The 15,534-nt window shown below is 39.6% G+C and overlaps 1 protein-coding gene across 2 annotated transcripts; it reads right to left on the bottom strand.

Annotated features, from left to right (window-relative positions):
* Positions 1–1,554: 1,554 nt before the first annotated feature.
* LOC146688829 (uncharacterized) lies at positions 1,555–12,521 on the bottom strand. 2 transcript variants are annotated; one of them, XM_085437394.1, is made up of 6 exons: positions 12,310–12,521; positions 12,111–12,166; positions 10,693–10,803; positions 10,491–10,559; positions 2,474–2,569; positions 1,555–1,921 (listed from the first exon to the last, which is right to left on the bottom strand). In XM_085437394.1, the coding sequence occupies exons 2-6, from the start codon at positions 12,150–12,152 to the stop codon at positions 1,832–1,834; spliced, it is 408 nt and encodes a 135-aa protein (XP_085293520.1). In that variant the 5' UTR covers positions 12,153–12,166; positions 12,310–12,521; the 3' UTR covers positions 1,555–1,831. The 2 variants fall into 2 exon arrangements, with proteins under 2 accessions (XP_085293520.1, XP_085293521.1); XM_085437395.1 differs by lacking the exon at positions 12,310–12,521 and having other exon boundaries at positions 12,111–12,205.
* Between the last annotated feature and the right edge of the window lie 3,013 nt (positions 12,522–15,534).

Here is a 15,534-nt window from a genome sequence, read left to right as displayed (position 1 = left end):
TTTATCGCGCATGTGCAAAATGCACATGCTTGCATGTGAGGATGTGAACGCACAAAGCAGGAACTTTTAACTCCCACACACATTTATATTTAGAGGGATCACAGCTGAGACTCACCAAATTGTCTTTCCATCTGTGTCAATACATAAACTTTGAAGTGTGACAGGAAGGTGTGTGTGTGTGTAAGTTGTTGCAAGTCTTTCCTGAATTTTTTCTTCATCGTTTCTTTTTACTTCCAAAACCCCCCCAAAAAACTCCAGAAAAGACATTTGGAAATGACGAGTGCTTACAGCAATCCAACTCATATTACCTCTTGTTTGGCCTTTGCTGGGACATTAAAGCAAAGACATGCAAAATGGATGTTTACAGTGAACATTTCATGACAGTGTACTCAATTGATGGCTATGCCCTCTTTACACTTAACACTGGTTGGTTAAGTGCTCTCTTAGCATAGCTCCTCTCCCTAGAATTTTCTTTTTAGTCAAAAGCCTATTATTAAAACTAAATTAAAATTTCAGTCAAAATTAACACTGCAGATGAAGCAAGAATGCAATTAAAATATTTCCCACAGTAACAAATTGCTCACACAAATTTTAGCCTAACGCTAACCACCACTGGGACATGGCGTGCGAGCACCTGCCTCCACTGTCAAAGTTCTAAGTAATGTGCTTAGCAGTACAGACTGATATACATACTTGGGGATAACAACTCTGACTATGCTAGCCCTGTTATTTGTTTCCTCGGTGACCCTAAAACTGCAGTAGACTTTGAATATATATCTAAAGGACTATTTTCTATCTTTTCCATTTAATCCCTCTATTTAGCCAGGCTTTCTTGACTGTCCTGAATGCACACACCATATTAGTTACATTGTATTGCTGGAAGCATAAATCCAGAGACCACTATCAGAGCCAACATACACTGAAACATTTTGAAAAATGCACCAAAGTGTGCATTTTAACATGCTGAAGATTTAAGTATGGGTATAATACCTCACTTAAGAAGCTGACCTGTGGACCAGAAGACATACGAAAAAATGAATTTACTTTCAGGTTCACAGTAGTTTTCAGGGGCCTGTCTTTCTGAATGTTCTTTTGGGCTTTTTCCCTCCCTTTAATTCAAACTAGGCTATGTTCTCCTGATAACACATGAGGCAGCCTCAGTAGTCCTTTGGACAACTGCAGTTTAATATAAGAATTTAACAAAAGAAAAGAAAAGAAACAGAAGCGATACAGTGGGATGAAAATGTATTGGGAACAGTCAAATATTATGTGAGCACAAGTTGCTGCACAGGCTCCCAAACTCGCCCTTCCTTAATCAGCCTTCGGTCGTGTCTACTGTATTAAAATAAGACGTTTAACATTTCCATCATGTCTGGTTGCCTGATGGCTGGTTTGAACTTTCTGAAGAGAAACAAAACTCGATGCTGACAATCTATTTCTTGGATATCCTGGAGGGAGCTGCACTGTGACGAATTCTAGAGACATTTTGACTGTTAGCCCCCCCCCCCCCCCCCCCCCCCAAAAAAAAAGTCACACCAGACAAACAGCCAGCTGATTTGCAACAGCAAGGAGAATGCATGCTTCATTTAGGCAAGATCACAATGTAACCAGTTCTTTGTTACAGTGTATCAAGATTTTTGAAACACTTGAGGAAAAGAACAGCAATCTCTGGTATAATCCCCAAGAAGCACTGTCAGATACAATAACTAACTTTAAAAGATTAAAGTAGTTCATTCAGTATGTGACTGTTAAATTTATATTTGCATTAGAATGCTATGTTCTGGCCACTAAAGCAGCGGTCAGCCTTCTTCTTGATTATCCTTTAATGCATCTACATCCTTGTGAGGAGTTGATTGACTGCCTGGCTGCTTGGTGCACCCTCCTCTCCAGACTCCTCTTCCATCACCTTCTTCTGGAACTCCTGCATGAAAAAAAAAAGACTCAGAGTGTTTGAACATTAAACACTTACACATTTGATGATTGCTAGGTGCACAATATGTGTGTAGACAGCAATGGCATAAACCTGACCAGCATAGGAAAAAAAACCCCCTGATAGTGATATTTGACTGAAAGACAGATCAATGATCTTTTGGCACCAGAATGAATGACATAATGACAAAGTCATGAATATCGCTTCAAAGCTACTCACTAGTCTCTTTATCCAGCACCTGATCAATGACCCTAAATTGTAACTGCTCTGTAACTTGATGACTTCGTCCATGACCGCTCAGTGTCTCATAAACTCCATGTCCTTTATAAAAAAAAAAGAAAGAAAAAAAAAAGCTTTTCTGTGTTGCTGGAGCAGTGAAACTCTAGAAGCTTTGCGGCTGCTTAGGCTGTCGCTTTGTGGTGTTGAATCTCGTATGGTTAATGTGAATTTCAGCACAGCAACCACATCAAACAACAGCAGGTGCATGATTTTCACATCAACAGTTGGTAATGAGATCTGGATGTGTTTGCCTGTCATCCTCACCCTGAATCTGCGCAGCCTTGCCAGTCTGTCTTGCAGAGTCTTCTCCTGGCTGGAGGTCAGCTCTGCTACATGAGTGTGCCACAGCTGCTCTTTCTCCTGAAAGACCAAAATGCAGTTTTAAGATAGACTATATATAAAAGATGGACACATTTGTCTTAGCTGCTGGTTTTGTGAAATCCCTTCATTCCTTTTGAAATCAGATGTTAAGAACAGGAAGTGGTTCTTACTGGGGAAACCAAGTACATGGAATAATACTGCATGGTAACAAATTGTCAAACTCATTTTACACTGTGGGCCACATACAGGCTGCTTTGATCTTAAGTGTAACTCTCCATTCTGTCAGTGTAAAGAATCTGAACTGTACCCTGCTTACAAGCAATATTCCATGTAGAGTAGTCCAGCAGCTGGCACTGCCTTTTTATACTCCATTTGTCTTAATCAGCCATGAAAAATGAGTTTAACTACATCCGTAGTTTTCATAATTACAACAGTAACACGTCTGCTGACGGTTAATGTTTCAACCCAAAGCCCCTCTGACTGATCCTCACAATGACACTCCACAATCATCAAAACTTGGCAAATTGCTCCCACAAACTTGTCAGTGGAGTTGAGACGGAAAATAATCAACTCAATTTGTCAACTTGTCAGTGATCGCCCGTCTGAGCAAATTTGCACCAAGAGTGCTACCCCATATCCCTCTCCATAATCATTCAAAGGCCTTTAAAGAAAGAATGTCTTGGTTGTTTGTCTGGAAGTGTGTGTGTGTGTGTGTGTGTGTGTGTGTGTGTGTGTGTGTGTGTGTGTGTGTGTGTGTGTGTGTGTTCGCATTGACTGTGTAACTGCTTTCACCTTCACTCCATATGTGTCAGCGAGTCTTCCTCTTGAAACTGACTGACATTAGAGCAAATGGCTCCCTCGCTCACATCAACTTCCTCTAAACATTACGGCTCCCCAGACCCACACACAGCATGACGGGAACGTTAATTAATGACAGACGCTGTTCATTGAGCGCAACTCGCATCGGCCTTCTCTCTCACACACATGTGTGTAAATTCTACTTAAAAATACACACAAACACACTGCAGGAAATTGGATCCAAGAGATTCAACAAGAGATTCAAATTTGAGGTCAGGAACACACCCGCCAGCAGACCCAGAACTTTTCATCACACACACACAAGCACGCCTACTTAAGGCTCTGCGGTGCAAGCCCAGCAGAATGTATGTCCTGTTATATCACTGTACCAGGGGAACTTTAGCCATCAAAATAATCCTACAGAGCCTCAAAATATTATGGAGGATTAAGTGAGAATGATTGTGTATCTTTTCTGTTTTTCTGTCTTCTGAACTGTTTTTTCTTAGATTTATTTCCTCTCTGGATGTACTTGCTTATATGAAGAATTACAGGCGGACACGTGGATGTAACCTCCAGGTCTGTGAAGTAAAACTTCCATGGCCCTGCTGCTCACAGGCTTTACAACCTCTTACATACTTTGAGTTTATGGTCTCAATAACTTTTAAAGTCTCATTCCAATTAAAGTGAAACTTTATAACAGAGCAGGGGTGTTAAACATAAGGGCCAGAATCAGCCTGGCAAACACTCCAATTTGTTCCACTGGATGGATGGTTTTGGAAAATGTAAAGGCAGGTCTAGATTTTGGATGTTTAACCCTGTAACAACAACTACATTGCATTTGATACATACATAACAAAACAGGAAAAACACAGTTTTTCAGACCTCTACTAAATACATTCACCCTGAAAAAATGAAATAAATTGCAATATACATGTTTAAGCAATAAATTGCCGGCTGTGACTTTTAGTACTAGTACTAGTAGTAGTAGTAGTACTAGTTTTTAGTTGAATTAACCTTTTAAAGTCTGAACTATGAAATAATTGCCAGAAAATTTAGATTTTGGGAAAAAGGAGTGTTTGGTAAACTTTCTGATAATTTCTTTAATTAAAACGAATTTGCATATATAAGTTTAAACGTGAGAGTGAGAAAATGTACCATTTTAAGAAAAATATTAGCTCATTTTGAATTAGATGGCAACAACACAGTTTGGAACAGCTTAGACAAGGTCATGTTTATCATTATGCAGCATCCCTCTTCTTTTTACAACAGTCTGTAAAACAGCGGTCCCCAACCCCCGGGCCTCGGACCGGTATTGGTCCGTGAGTCGTTTGGTACCGGGCCGCGAGAGTTGAGGCTCAGGTATGAAATGTATGGTTTTCAGGGTTTTTATCGGTTTTCAGCGTTATTTTGTTATCGTTTTTATCGTTTACTCGGTTTTCCTGGGTCTTTTCACGTGTGTTATGAATAAATCTTCTTTTTTTCGGTACCGGTACTAGTTTTATTTTGTTGTATTTATCCGCGACACCTTAAAGGCCGGTCCGTGAAAATATTGTCGGGCATAAACTGGTCCGTGGCGCAAAAAAGGTTGGGGATCGCTGCTGTAAAACATTTGGAAACTACAGAGACCAGTTGCTGTATTTTTGAGAGCACAGTGTTGTCCCACTATTGTCTGATGTAGGATTCTATAGTTGCTCAATGGTCCCCGTGCATCATTGCTGTGTTTTCTACTCCATGATGAGTCAGATGTTTTAAGCTGGTGAAAGGTCCGGACTGCAGACAAGCCAGTTCAGCGCCTGGACTCTACCTCAAAGCCGTGCTGTGTTAATAGCTGCAGTGTGTGGTTTAGTGTTCTCTTGCTGAAATGTGAAAGGCCTTCCCTGAAAAGAAAAAAAACATCAACAGGATGGGAGCATGTGTTCTAAAAACTGTATATTGCTGTTGCTGTTCCAAATGTGCAAGCTGACAGATCTGTATGTACTAATATACCCACATACAATCAGAGATGAAGGCTTTTTAAAATGAAACTCCTTTCAAATTTCAAACCATCTAACTACAGAACAGTTTTCCCACTTTGCCTCTGTCCATTTTAAATGAGCTTTAACCTGCATTTGTGGATGGTGCAGAGAACTGTGTTCACAAACAATGATTTCTGGAAGTGATCCTGGGCCCATGCTGCGATTTCCAAGACAAAAAATGCAGTCCTGCCTGAGAGCTTGAAGACCACAAGCATCCAAAATCAACTGTCACTGCCACTGTCTCCAAACCCCATCACAGCAGGTCCACCATCTTCTAAATTTGCCCATTTACTCTTGCTCCTTCTGTCATAGCTATCCAGATTCTCCAAATCTTTTAATGACATCAAGTACTGGAGATGATGAAAATTTTATTTTGGGGAACATTATTCTCAAAATCGCCCATCTTTACCTCTGAGAAACCCTGCCTCTCAAAAAGACTCTTTTTTTATACTGAGTCATGTTACTGACCTGTTGCCAATTAACTTTTATTTCCCCCAGCTTTTTTGATATGTATTATTGCGATCAGATTCAAAATTTGCTAATATTTTTATTCAAAAATTTAATATTTTCTTAGTTTAAACATGTAATATTTTTTCTTTTGTACTGAGAATAAAGAAATGGATCTAGATTTTCAAATCATTTCATTCTTTTTTAAAAAAATTGTTTTTAAATTTAGTTACATTTTGTTTTACAAAATGTAACTAAATTTGACATTTTGTCAATTGAGGTCGCAGTTCCTAATTAACCTTCATCTTGGCTCTAGTTAAATGTGTCCTGAAAGCAGTCAAAGTGCAGCTAATGAACACATAGTACAAAGATGTACATAGTATGAAATTTAAAGTTGCTAACTGCAATTCAAAGGCTGGAATCAAGTTTTGATCGCTGCACAGTCCTGTCTGTTTTCTGTGTAATGTTCACTCAAGACTGAGTCACAGCAGCTTTTGTTAGTAATCACTAATAATTTGGAAAAAGTTACAGAAATATGTAAACAAATGTGCGTTCTCTCTCTTTCTGTTTTTAGCAGTTTACATGCCCCCCCCCCCCCCCCCCCCTTGTGCAGATGACACTAGATGACAGAAGGTCATAATTATTGTATTTCACAGGAAAGTTATATAAGCATTTTAATCTGCACTACATGTGTGAAACACGCCAAAGTTTGGACGTCAACTATAAAAGAACAAATATTTGGAGGAAGGTCACACTTGGTTAACGTTGGTCTGTCATCTCGCAGAAGACTGGAGATGCTATAAGCCATTAAAGAAACTAAATAAAAACGTACTCCCACAGGATGCTGCGGGAACTGAAAGGTGAAGAAAGGTGAACTCCATCACTAACAGAACTAACGTGCAGACATTATTTGTATAAAAAACCCAAAGGAATAGCTTTCAACACATATAGGGGGAGTTAACAGTAAATATGAGCTAATAGACTGCATACAGCTATCATTAGTTAATTACTAAGTACTGAGAGTGAGACCCTCACCACACGAAAATCTCCTCTTTTCAATTGAATTCAGTTTTATTTATACAGCGCAAAATCACAACAGTCGCCTCAAGGCACTTTATATTGTAAGGGGTAAGCTTTGTGTTCAGATAAACTTCAGGTTGACAACTTTGGCAATGAACAAAACATCACTTTTGACAAAGGCTCTCAGCAAATTCCATTGGTTCCAGGAGTTTTCAATGCGTCCTATTGCTAATTAATATTTTAGCTTTTCAATCTAAAAACTAGGAAACTCTGAAGAAGTCAGAAGTCTGTCTATCCAGTTTGCTTCAAGAAGGAAAGATGCCAGACACATGTTGCCATGTCTTTGAAGATCAGCTCTGCGTCGTGCGTTAGAATTAGAGATATAAAAGGATGCTGTAGCTGACCTGTTTTTATGCTGCACCCTATGACTTTTTTCAGGTTGTCAAAGGAATGGGGGGAAGAGGAAAAATGCACATTCCTCAATAGATGGTTCTGAAGGTCAATGTGATAATAATGTTATATAGAACTATAAAATAAGTAAGTTAGCCTGTTGTAGTTTATAAAACGAAATGTTTTTTCTGTGAGATTTCAGTTGCTTGTTCGGTTTGTCGGACAGCAGAATGCCTCCTAACCATTAAGGATTCTGGCTTATGAAGTGTCACCTGGTAGCAATCAGGATGGTACCTGTCCTATTTAATGTGAAGGACAAGATGTAGATGATCTCCATTTTGCCCCATCTCATCAAAGAAAACAGCAGCTTTCCTAGGTCTGGTTAATGTACGGTATGATCTGTAACATGAACAATATGCATGCAGCAATGAACTATGCTAAGGTTTTCAGAATTTTCACTACAGATTCATAATTTGTATGTGTGTGGTGTTTTTTAAGGACTTTTAATGCAGCGCCAAAGTTGAGCAGCACAAAAGAATCTAATGTAGCCAGTAGTACAGTACTACCACTGTAACTGCCTCCATGTCTCTGAACCAAAGGCCTTTGATTTAGGTGATGTCAGATGCTTATGTAAGACTTAAAAAATGTTGCTTGTTCTTGCAATCACTATTCAGTGCGTTTGCCTATAATAGTACATAATTTAGCAAAAACAGGCTCTAAACCAAGAACTTTTTGCCCCAACTTCAGAGAACTAATTTGGAAATGCACAATATTGAAGGCAGACAAGTATGCACTTGTCTGCCTTCACACGCATTCACCAATTTCCTTCGGGGCCAACCTTCAGGATCAATAAAGTTTATTGAATTGAATTTGAACTTGAGTGTCATCCCATTTTTAATGCATAGGGTTTAATACCATGTTGGCCCACACTTTGCAGCTATAACAGCTTCAACTCTTCTGGAAAGGCTTTCCACAAGGTTTAGGACTGTGTTTATGGGAATTTTTGACCACTCTTCCAGAATCCCATTTCAGAGGTCAGACCTGGTCTGCAGTCTCTGCTCTATTTCATCCCAAAGGTCTTCTGTCTGGTTGAGGTCAGGACTTTGTGCAGGCCAGTCAAGTTCTTCTTCACCAAAGGTATAATCATCCATGGAGTTTGCTTTGTGCACCAGTGCACAGTCATGTTGGAACAGTAAGGGGCCATCAACAAAACTGCTTCCACAAAGTTGTGAGTCTGGAACTGTCTAAAATGTCTTGGTATGCTAAAGAACTAAGGGGCAGAGCCCAGCTCCTGAAGATAACCTTACATCATAATCCCTCCTTCACTAAACATTACACTTGGCACAATGCAGTCAGTAAAAGTACCGTTTTCCCTACAAGCACCAAACCCAGACTCGTTCTTTGGATTCCCAGGAAAGCATGATTCATCACTCCAGAGAAATGCTTTACACCACTACATCTGACACTTTGCATTTTGCTTGGTGATTCAAGTCCTTTTTCAAGGACTTTCAGTTGTCCGAGACCAGGCTATAAAAATCAGTAAGTCCTGGATGCAGCTGAATTAATTCCTCACGACAAGTGCAATTGTGAGGAATATACAACTGGACTTTTTGCACAGGTGGCATCCTATCACAGTACCAATTCATTCGGAATTCACTGAGCTCCTGAGCGTGCCCCATTTTTTCCACAGATGTTTGTAGAAGCAGTCTGCATGCCCAGATGCTTGATTTTATCAACCTGTGGCCATGGAAGCGATTACCTGAATTCGATGACGTGGATGGGTGAGTGAACACTGGCAATATAGCTTAGGTTTAAAAGACACCCATCTATTAAGTTTTTCGTTTGGTTATTTTGGTTGAATTCATTGTAATGCACTCACTTAAATCTCCATGTTGACTTGTCAACATTACAACGGTTTTCTGGTATTCATATGGCTCGACTGACACATTCCAGTGGTGAGCACGTGTGACATTTTATACAGATTAACCCTTGTTTAATGAAGACTGGAGGTCTGTTTGGGTTCAGGTTGCTTTTCTGCATTGGCTGTATGTTTCTCTGTGTTCTCTGTGCACATGTCAGAGGACATAAGTCACTGAGTCCATGCACATTTGTGTGTACTTTTGATGTGTGGCTCTGGGTTAAGTTAGGGTTCAGCAGAAAGTACATTCCATACTGCTGTGAGAGTGACTGTCTACTCTATCAGGGTAAATGTTGTCATCAGCTTCCTGTCTTTTTATTTTTTCTGCAGAGAAGCAGAAACACTGACAGCAACAGCAAGCCCTCGTCCCCTGTTGACCTTAACACGCTCTTGTCAAAAATTGGGCAACTGCTCAAAGCGTCCACAGCTGTTTAGTGTATGCTGCATTCCAAGTCCATGAGAGTGTCCATCTGTTTTGGCAACTGTTTATGTGTTGTGTTGTGTTTTGAATAAATCCGTACTATCAATGCAAAACCACTTTCTTTTGTTTCATACTGCCAAATGTCTATTTCATTCTTCTACTGCGTGTGTGTCTACATGCTCTCCCAAAGCGACTGATAAACCCTGGCAGTCTTGACAGAGGGCCAGAATTGTGTTGCCTAGACTGTTAATTCCAGGAAGTCGATCTGATTTTGCCCTGAGCAACAAAGTGAACCTCAACGGTAGATTAATGCTCATTGATTTGGCGTCACACCACGGCCCGTCTACTTGATAGTTCAGCTCTCTGTTTCCATCAGACTGATTACTACAACCTGGTCTCACGAAAACCTAAGCTTGCCGTCTTAAAATGTGAATAAATGAGTCACCTTCACAGTGTGTGTGCCTCACAAGTGAAGGAAATAAAAAAACAAACAAAAAACACTGACTTCACATTTGGTATTTGCTAATAACTTAATAAGGAAGATCATTTTCACACAAAACCCTTGAAAAAGCTGTTTAAAAAGTGTTATGGAAAGCATCCTCCCAGTCAAGAACATTCAATTATTAAACTCTGAAAGGCTAAAACAGTGCCTGGTTTCCAATAAATAGCGCTGATGGCCAGCTTGATCTATCACAGCACCGGTCACATTCAGTTACTATTGCTTGGCTCCTGTGTCCAACCTGTGTGTGTGTGTATGTGTGTGTAACAGGCATGTGGTTTCTAAGAAGAAACAAGTACAAGCTGTTGAGCCTAAGCTGCTGTCAGTTAGCGCAACCCTTCATGCTGTGCCAAAGGTTGGAAGTGAAGACTATGTTTGTTTTGCAGATGTATGGACTTGTAGAGTGTGAACCATCCAGTCATGTGTGTATGTGTGTGCACGCGTCTGCTCACCTTCTTGCTCTCTTCTATTTCTCTGAGTCGTTTTTTTTCCTGCTGCTCCTGCTCTAATCGCCTGCGGACCTAAATCACACAGACACACATACATGCACACACACACAGCACACACACACACACACAAACACAAACACATGGATATACATGAAATTTGTGCACATTTGGGGTGTGATATTTGATTCGGTCGCACTTGCCATACCCTCTCTTCTTTCCTGTCTTTCCAGTCGTTCCCTAAAGCCGCCGCTCCTTCTGTCCTTTCCGATGTTCTCAGAAATGCATAGTCCTCCTCTTTACACAAACCTCTCATTGACTAGAACCAGAAAAGTGGCTTTTGTGAGTGTCATGAAACAGCGTCAATGCTGGAACACAGGCAATATGGTGAAGTGGTGAAAAAGTAGTCCCTTGGTGGTGTCTGGATATTTTCAGTATTTCAGTATTCAGTATTTATTTCTTACTAGAGACTCATTGAAGTTACATTTCTATGTGGCATTCATTCTTACACACACCACACTTTATGATTCACATAAAGCTTCTGTTCATAGTTTTATGCCACATATGTTACTGTAAGTGCAACACCCATGACTAGATGCTAATGTCCAGTGATGCACGCTAACAATGCTAAATGTTTTTTGTCTAGAGAACTGGCAAGTAGGTATTTGATTTGGGTAAAATTACCAAATACAAAAATAAATGTATAAAATTTTTAGAAAAGTTTTAAAATTCATTTATTTTTGTGTATTTTAATTCACTTTAAGAAGTCATCAGATTTCAGTACATAAGGGTTAACTTACTTGCCTTTGGGAAGAAGCCATAGCATTCAGAGGAAATTTAGGCACAGGGAGAACATGCAAACTACACACACAGAATTGCCATCAGTGTTTCAATCCAGGAACCTTCTTGCTGTAATGCCACAGCGTTAACCACTGCCTCACTTTGCTAGCCTGCTGCCTGAGTCGGGATGCAGCCATTCATTGGTTTTTCTAACATGTTAATTATGACATGTTGTTTTTCTTGTCTGAGATTATTTTTTTACTTTAACTTTTTTACACCACTACATTTTCTGGAAGGTCTGAATAGCTTGTAACTTTGTGGTGACTGGTGACTGTTTCCCCCTTGGGCTTATTGACAGCAAAAGACATATAAACCTGCACTTTACCATGATGCCTGCCTTCCCTGCTTCCTTCATATTCACTGGGTTGAATCCAGGTTTTACAAATGTTCACTTATATAAACTTGAAACAGTCAAATGTAGGACATTGTCAATATGTAGGACAGCGGGACAAGAGATAAGTGCTGCTTCATAACTAGGTCACCCTTTTACTGGGATCACCAAAAGGTCTCATGAATATAAAAATGACACTAAATGACATCTGCTATGACCTCAGCTGCCTCACAAGATCTCAACCCAAATGACAAATACACATGTGGAACAAATGCACCGAGGAAATGGAAACTGTTTATTTGATTTACTGTGTTTCTTTTCTTGGCTTTTCTCAGAATTGTTCTACTTTATGTTATCTGAGGATAATTATCTATCTAGTTGGTGAAGAATAAATATATGAAGAAACTTTCAACCCTACACCCATGAGTCTTCAATCCCAGCAGCATGTAACTTACCTTTGACATGGGAATGCCTTGAAACCTCTTCTCGTGCGTCATCTTAAACAACAGATCTGCGGCTCATGACACACAGATGTTCACATTTTATTAAGTCTCAGTGATGCTTTTATGTCACACATTTAATTTTCTTTCAAAATCTGTGAAAACTTTGTAGCATTTAGAGTTAAATAGCTAATCAGAAATTAGCTCAACTCACCTGTAGGTCAAGAAGAACTGTGTCCTCTCTTTTTACACACTCTTTCGGGTTCAGTGTGTTTTGAGATCTTTCTCACCCCGCTCTAATTGCCTCCTCTTCTGCTCAATCTTTTAGAATACCCACAGATGTGTCCTTACTCAGCTCAGAGTCCCAACAGAAAGCTGACGATCGGAGTCATGGACGTTTTTGTACAGTAACAGTGCAACACTTAAATGCTGGTCATTTCCACAGTGCAGTGATAGAATTGCCACTATCCTGCTAATAAAAAGTCAGGAAGCCAAGAAGAGCATAATAAATAGGTGACGCTTTTTAAAAATTAAAGTTCGTGGGTCACTGTATCTTAACCACGATGACACACAGTAAGAATTAAGTAAAAAAAAAAATTACCCTTGTTTTTTTTTTTTTTTTTTAAAAGGTACAGGCACATTTTAGTCTGTATGCTAATCGAAACAAACCAACAGCTTACATCATTTAATTTAACTATTTAATAAAAAATATGAATCTTTGTATCCTCAGGTATAGAAAAGTACCATTTTAATATGCCCACATGGGTCAAAAATAATTGTCAGCATTGTAAATATACAGCTTCATTTGTCTTTGCAGTTGGCATTCTGCTGCTGTGTTACCCTCCCCCATCTGGGATGAGTAAAGTTCATGATACTCTGTTATTTTAATTACTAGTATTTTCAGCAGGCTGCTAAAAAGGAGCCTGACAGCCACATTAGCTGCTCCTGTGATGGATATGCAGCACTGAGGCTCTGAGTGTTTCCACTGAACACGTTCTACCACAGTGTTGTTACATTGTTGCTGTATCAATTCAGATCAGGAGATGTGACCAAGAGAAGTCAAAGCTGAGTGAAACTTTTCACAGCAGGGATCACTTCCTTTCCAATTTCTCATTCAGATTCAATGAGACATTGGATTCTGTCTATAAAACACGATAAAGGCATGAATTTCAGTGCAGATATTTTGCATGAAACAGATCGCAGTAGTTTCCTGGACTGAAGAATGAAGCCGATACTGATGCGCCAAAAACTGCATCTCCTAAAACGACCACTTGAGGCTACCTCCAAAGTCATTCTGGCATTAAAATGTTCTCATGAAAAATCTGACACAAATCATTCAACAAGTTTGTGCTTCAGTTTTAACAAGTAAAGTTCTGATATTGTATTATTCTGTTACTTAATAAAATCAAACACAATAACAACAACAAAAATAAACATGGTGTTAATGCTTAAAACTATAAAGTCCAGAAACCGTCTTTTATGTACAGTCTGTGCTGCTATATGAACTTTGAACTTTATTTGCCAGGAACTTTCCACAGATAACAAAACAGTGATATACGAATAATAAAGAACTACAAAAACTTCCTGGTAATAGTTCATTAAACCTCTTTTTAGTTTTCTTTAATAATGTCAAATATTTGAATTTCCCTCAGACAACTCAACTTTGAAATTATTTGTACAGCAGCAGAATACAGTTATAGTCTGGTGTCTATGCATCAGAGTTCATCACTCTTTGGTATATGGTATGGAATTGGGGGTTGCTGAATAAAATCCAGCCAAAGGTGGATGACGAGGTGGCGGAGGGGTTGGAATTGCAGGTAACGATGCAAGGCGACGGTGGAACTGACATGTCAGAGGTAGATATTGGTAAGTGCAGGATAAATTGACCACCAAATTGGGGGGTTACTATGTAACTCACACCAATGGACTATAGGTTTAAAAACAAAAATTTATTTCTGTGGACCACATGAACAGACTCTTTCTCATGCTCCTTTTGCTTGTTGCTTTTTCACTGCTCGTCTTTGAGCTTTCTCTTTACCTCCACTGGTAAGGCTGATGGTCATTCTCTCTAATGCTCGTTCTGCCATAGTTTATGTCCTCTGTCCTCCCCCTAATTGCTGTTTTACAAATATAACTGTAGCTATAAAAAAAAGCTTTAAACAAGTTGGTGACCCCAGGAACAAAGTCACAGAGAAAAACCACATAGTAAAAGACCTCTTTTTATTGTAGTATGCCTGCATGCGAGTCTGAAACCCGCACAGCCTAAATGAAAGCCATGCATGCTTTGTCCTGTTTAAAACATTTGGTTATAATCAACGATAATTGAAAGGCGATGATCCTTCAGCACTGTAACAGCCTAACAGTTACATGCTAACTGCATTAGTCCTGATCATAATATTGGATGGAATGAGTAAGAAATAACTATAATGACAATAATATCATGGTACAGCTTAGAAACAAGAAACATCTTGAAATCAAACACCAATCACGTAAGAATACAAAACCTCTGGATATTCATCAACTTTCTCCACTGAAATACAGCATAAGGAAATGTGATCCAACTTAAAGTATCAGAGGTGGTTATGCAAATGTCTTTCACACAATCACTATTTGCAATGATTTTTGAGTATTTTGTTTGTGCTCCATCTCATCCCAGACTCACAACAGATGCTTCTCCATACATGGATTCAGTCAGTGTCATTATTGCCCTCTTGGACTCTTTCATGCCACTGTAATCCATTTTTATTAGAACAAGTCTTCACGTTGTCTTTTATGGGCATGTGGGGAAAAACACACAGAACCAAACTTCTGTTTTAGGATTTTCCTCACTTAATAACTATAGGTTACAGAACAGAGTGGGTTACAAAGTGTACTTACTTACCATTTGCACAGGCTGGGTGTGTATATCATTTAAGGAAGAATGCTAAACTCCCACTGGGCCTCTGATTCTAGTTCCCATCCTTTTTTGACCAGTGGCATCAGGCTAACCAAGGTAGCCCAGATGTCTTTCTACTCTGTCACATCCTACAGCTTCTCCCTGGAGGCTCCCAAAATGTCTGAGAATGTCGTTTCAAGAAAAATGAGGCAGTTGTCTGGCAAATGCCTGACGAGGGCATGTTTTTAATTCCAACCGATGAGTTCGCTAATGTGAACACAGACAATGTTCTTAATGAAATGAAATATGTTCAAAATGTATACTCGCTTTCATGAAATTATTTTTATATTTGGTAAATGGCCTGCACTTGTCCCTTGGGACCCCAAAGCGCTTTACACAACCAGTCATCCACCCATTCACACACACATTCACACACTGGTGATGGCAAGCTACGTTGTAGCCACAGCCACCCTGGGGCGCACTGACAGAGGCGAGGCTGCCAGACACTGGCGCCACCGGGTCCTCTGACCACCACCAGTAGGCAACGGGTGAAGTGTCTTGCCC

Source organism: Copadichromis virginalis, linkage group LG17 (genome assembly GCF_057382275.1).
Source record: "Copadichromis virginalis isolate Kocher_CV1m ecotype Utaka linkage group LG17, C_Virginalis_male_GT1.1, whole genome shotgun sequence".
Lineage (NCBI taxonomy): Eukaryota > Metazoa > Chordata > Actinopteri > Cichliformes > Cichlidae > Copadichromis > Copadichromis virginalis.
Note: the sequence above shows the minus strand (reverse complement) of the source record. Positions and strands in the feature narration are given on the sequence as shown.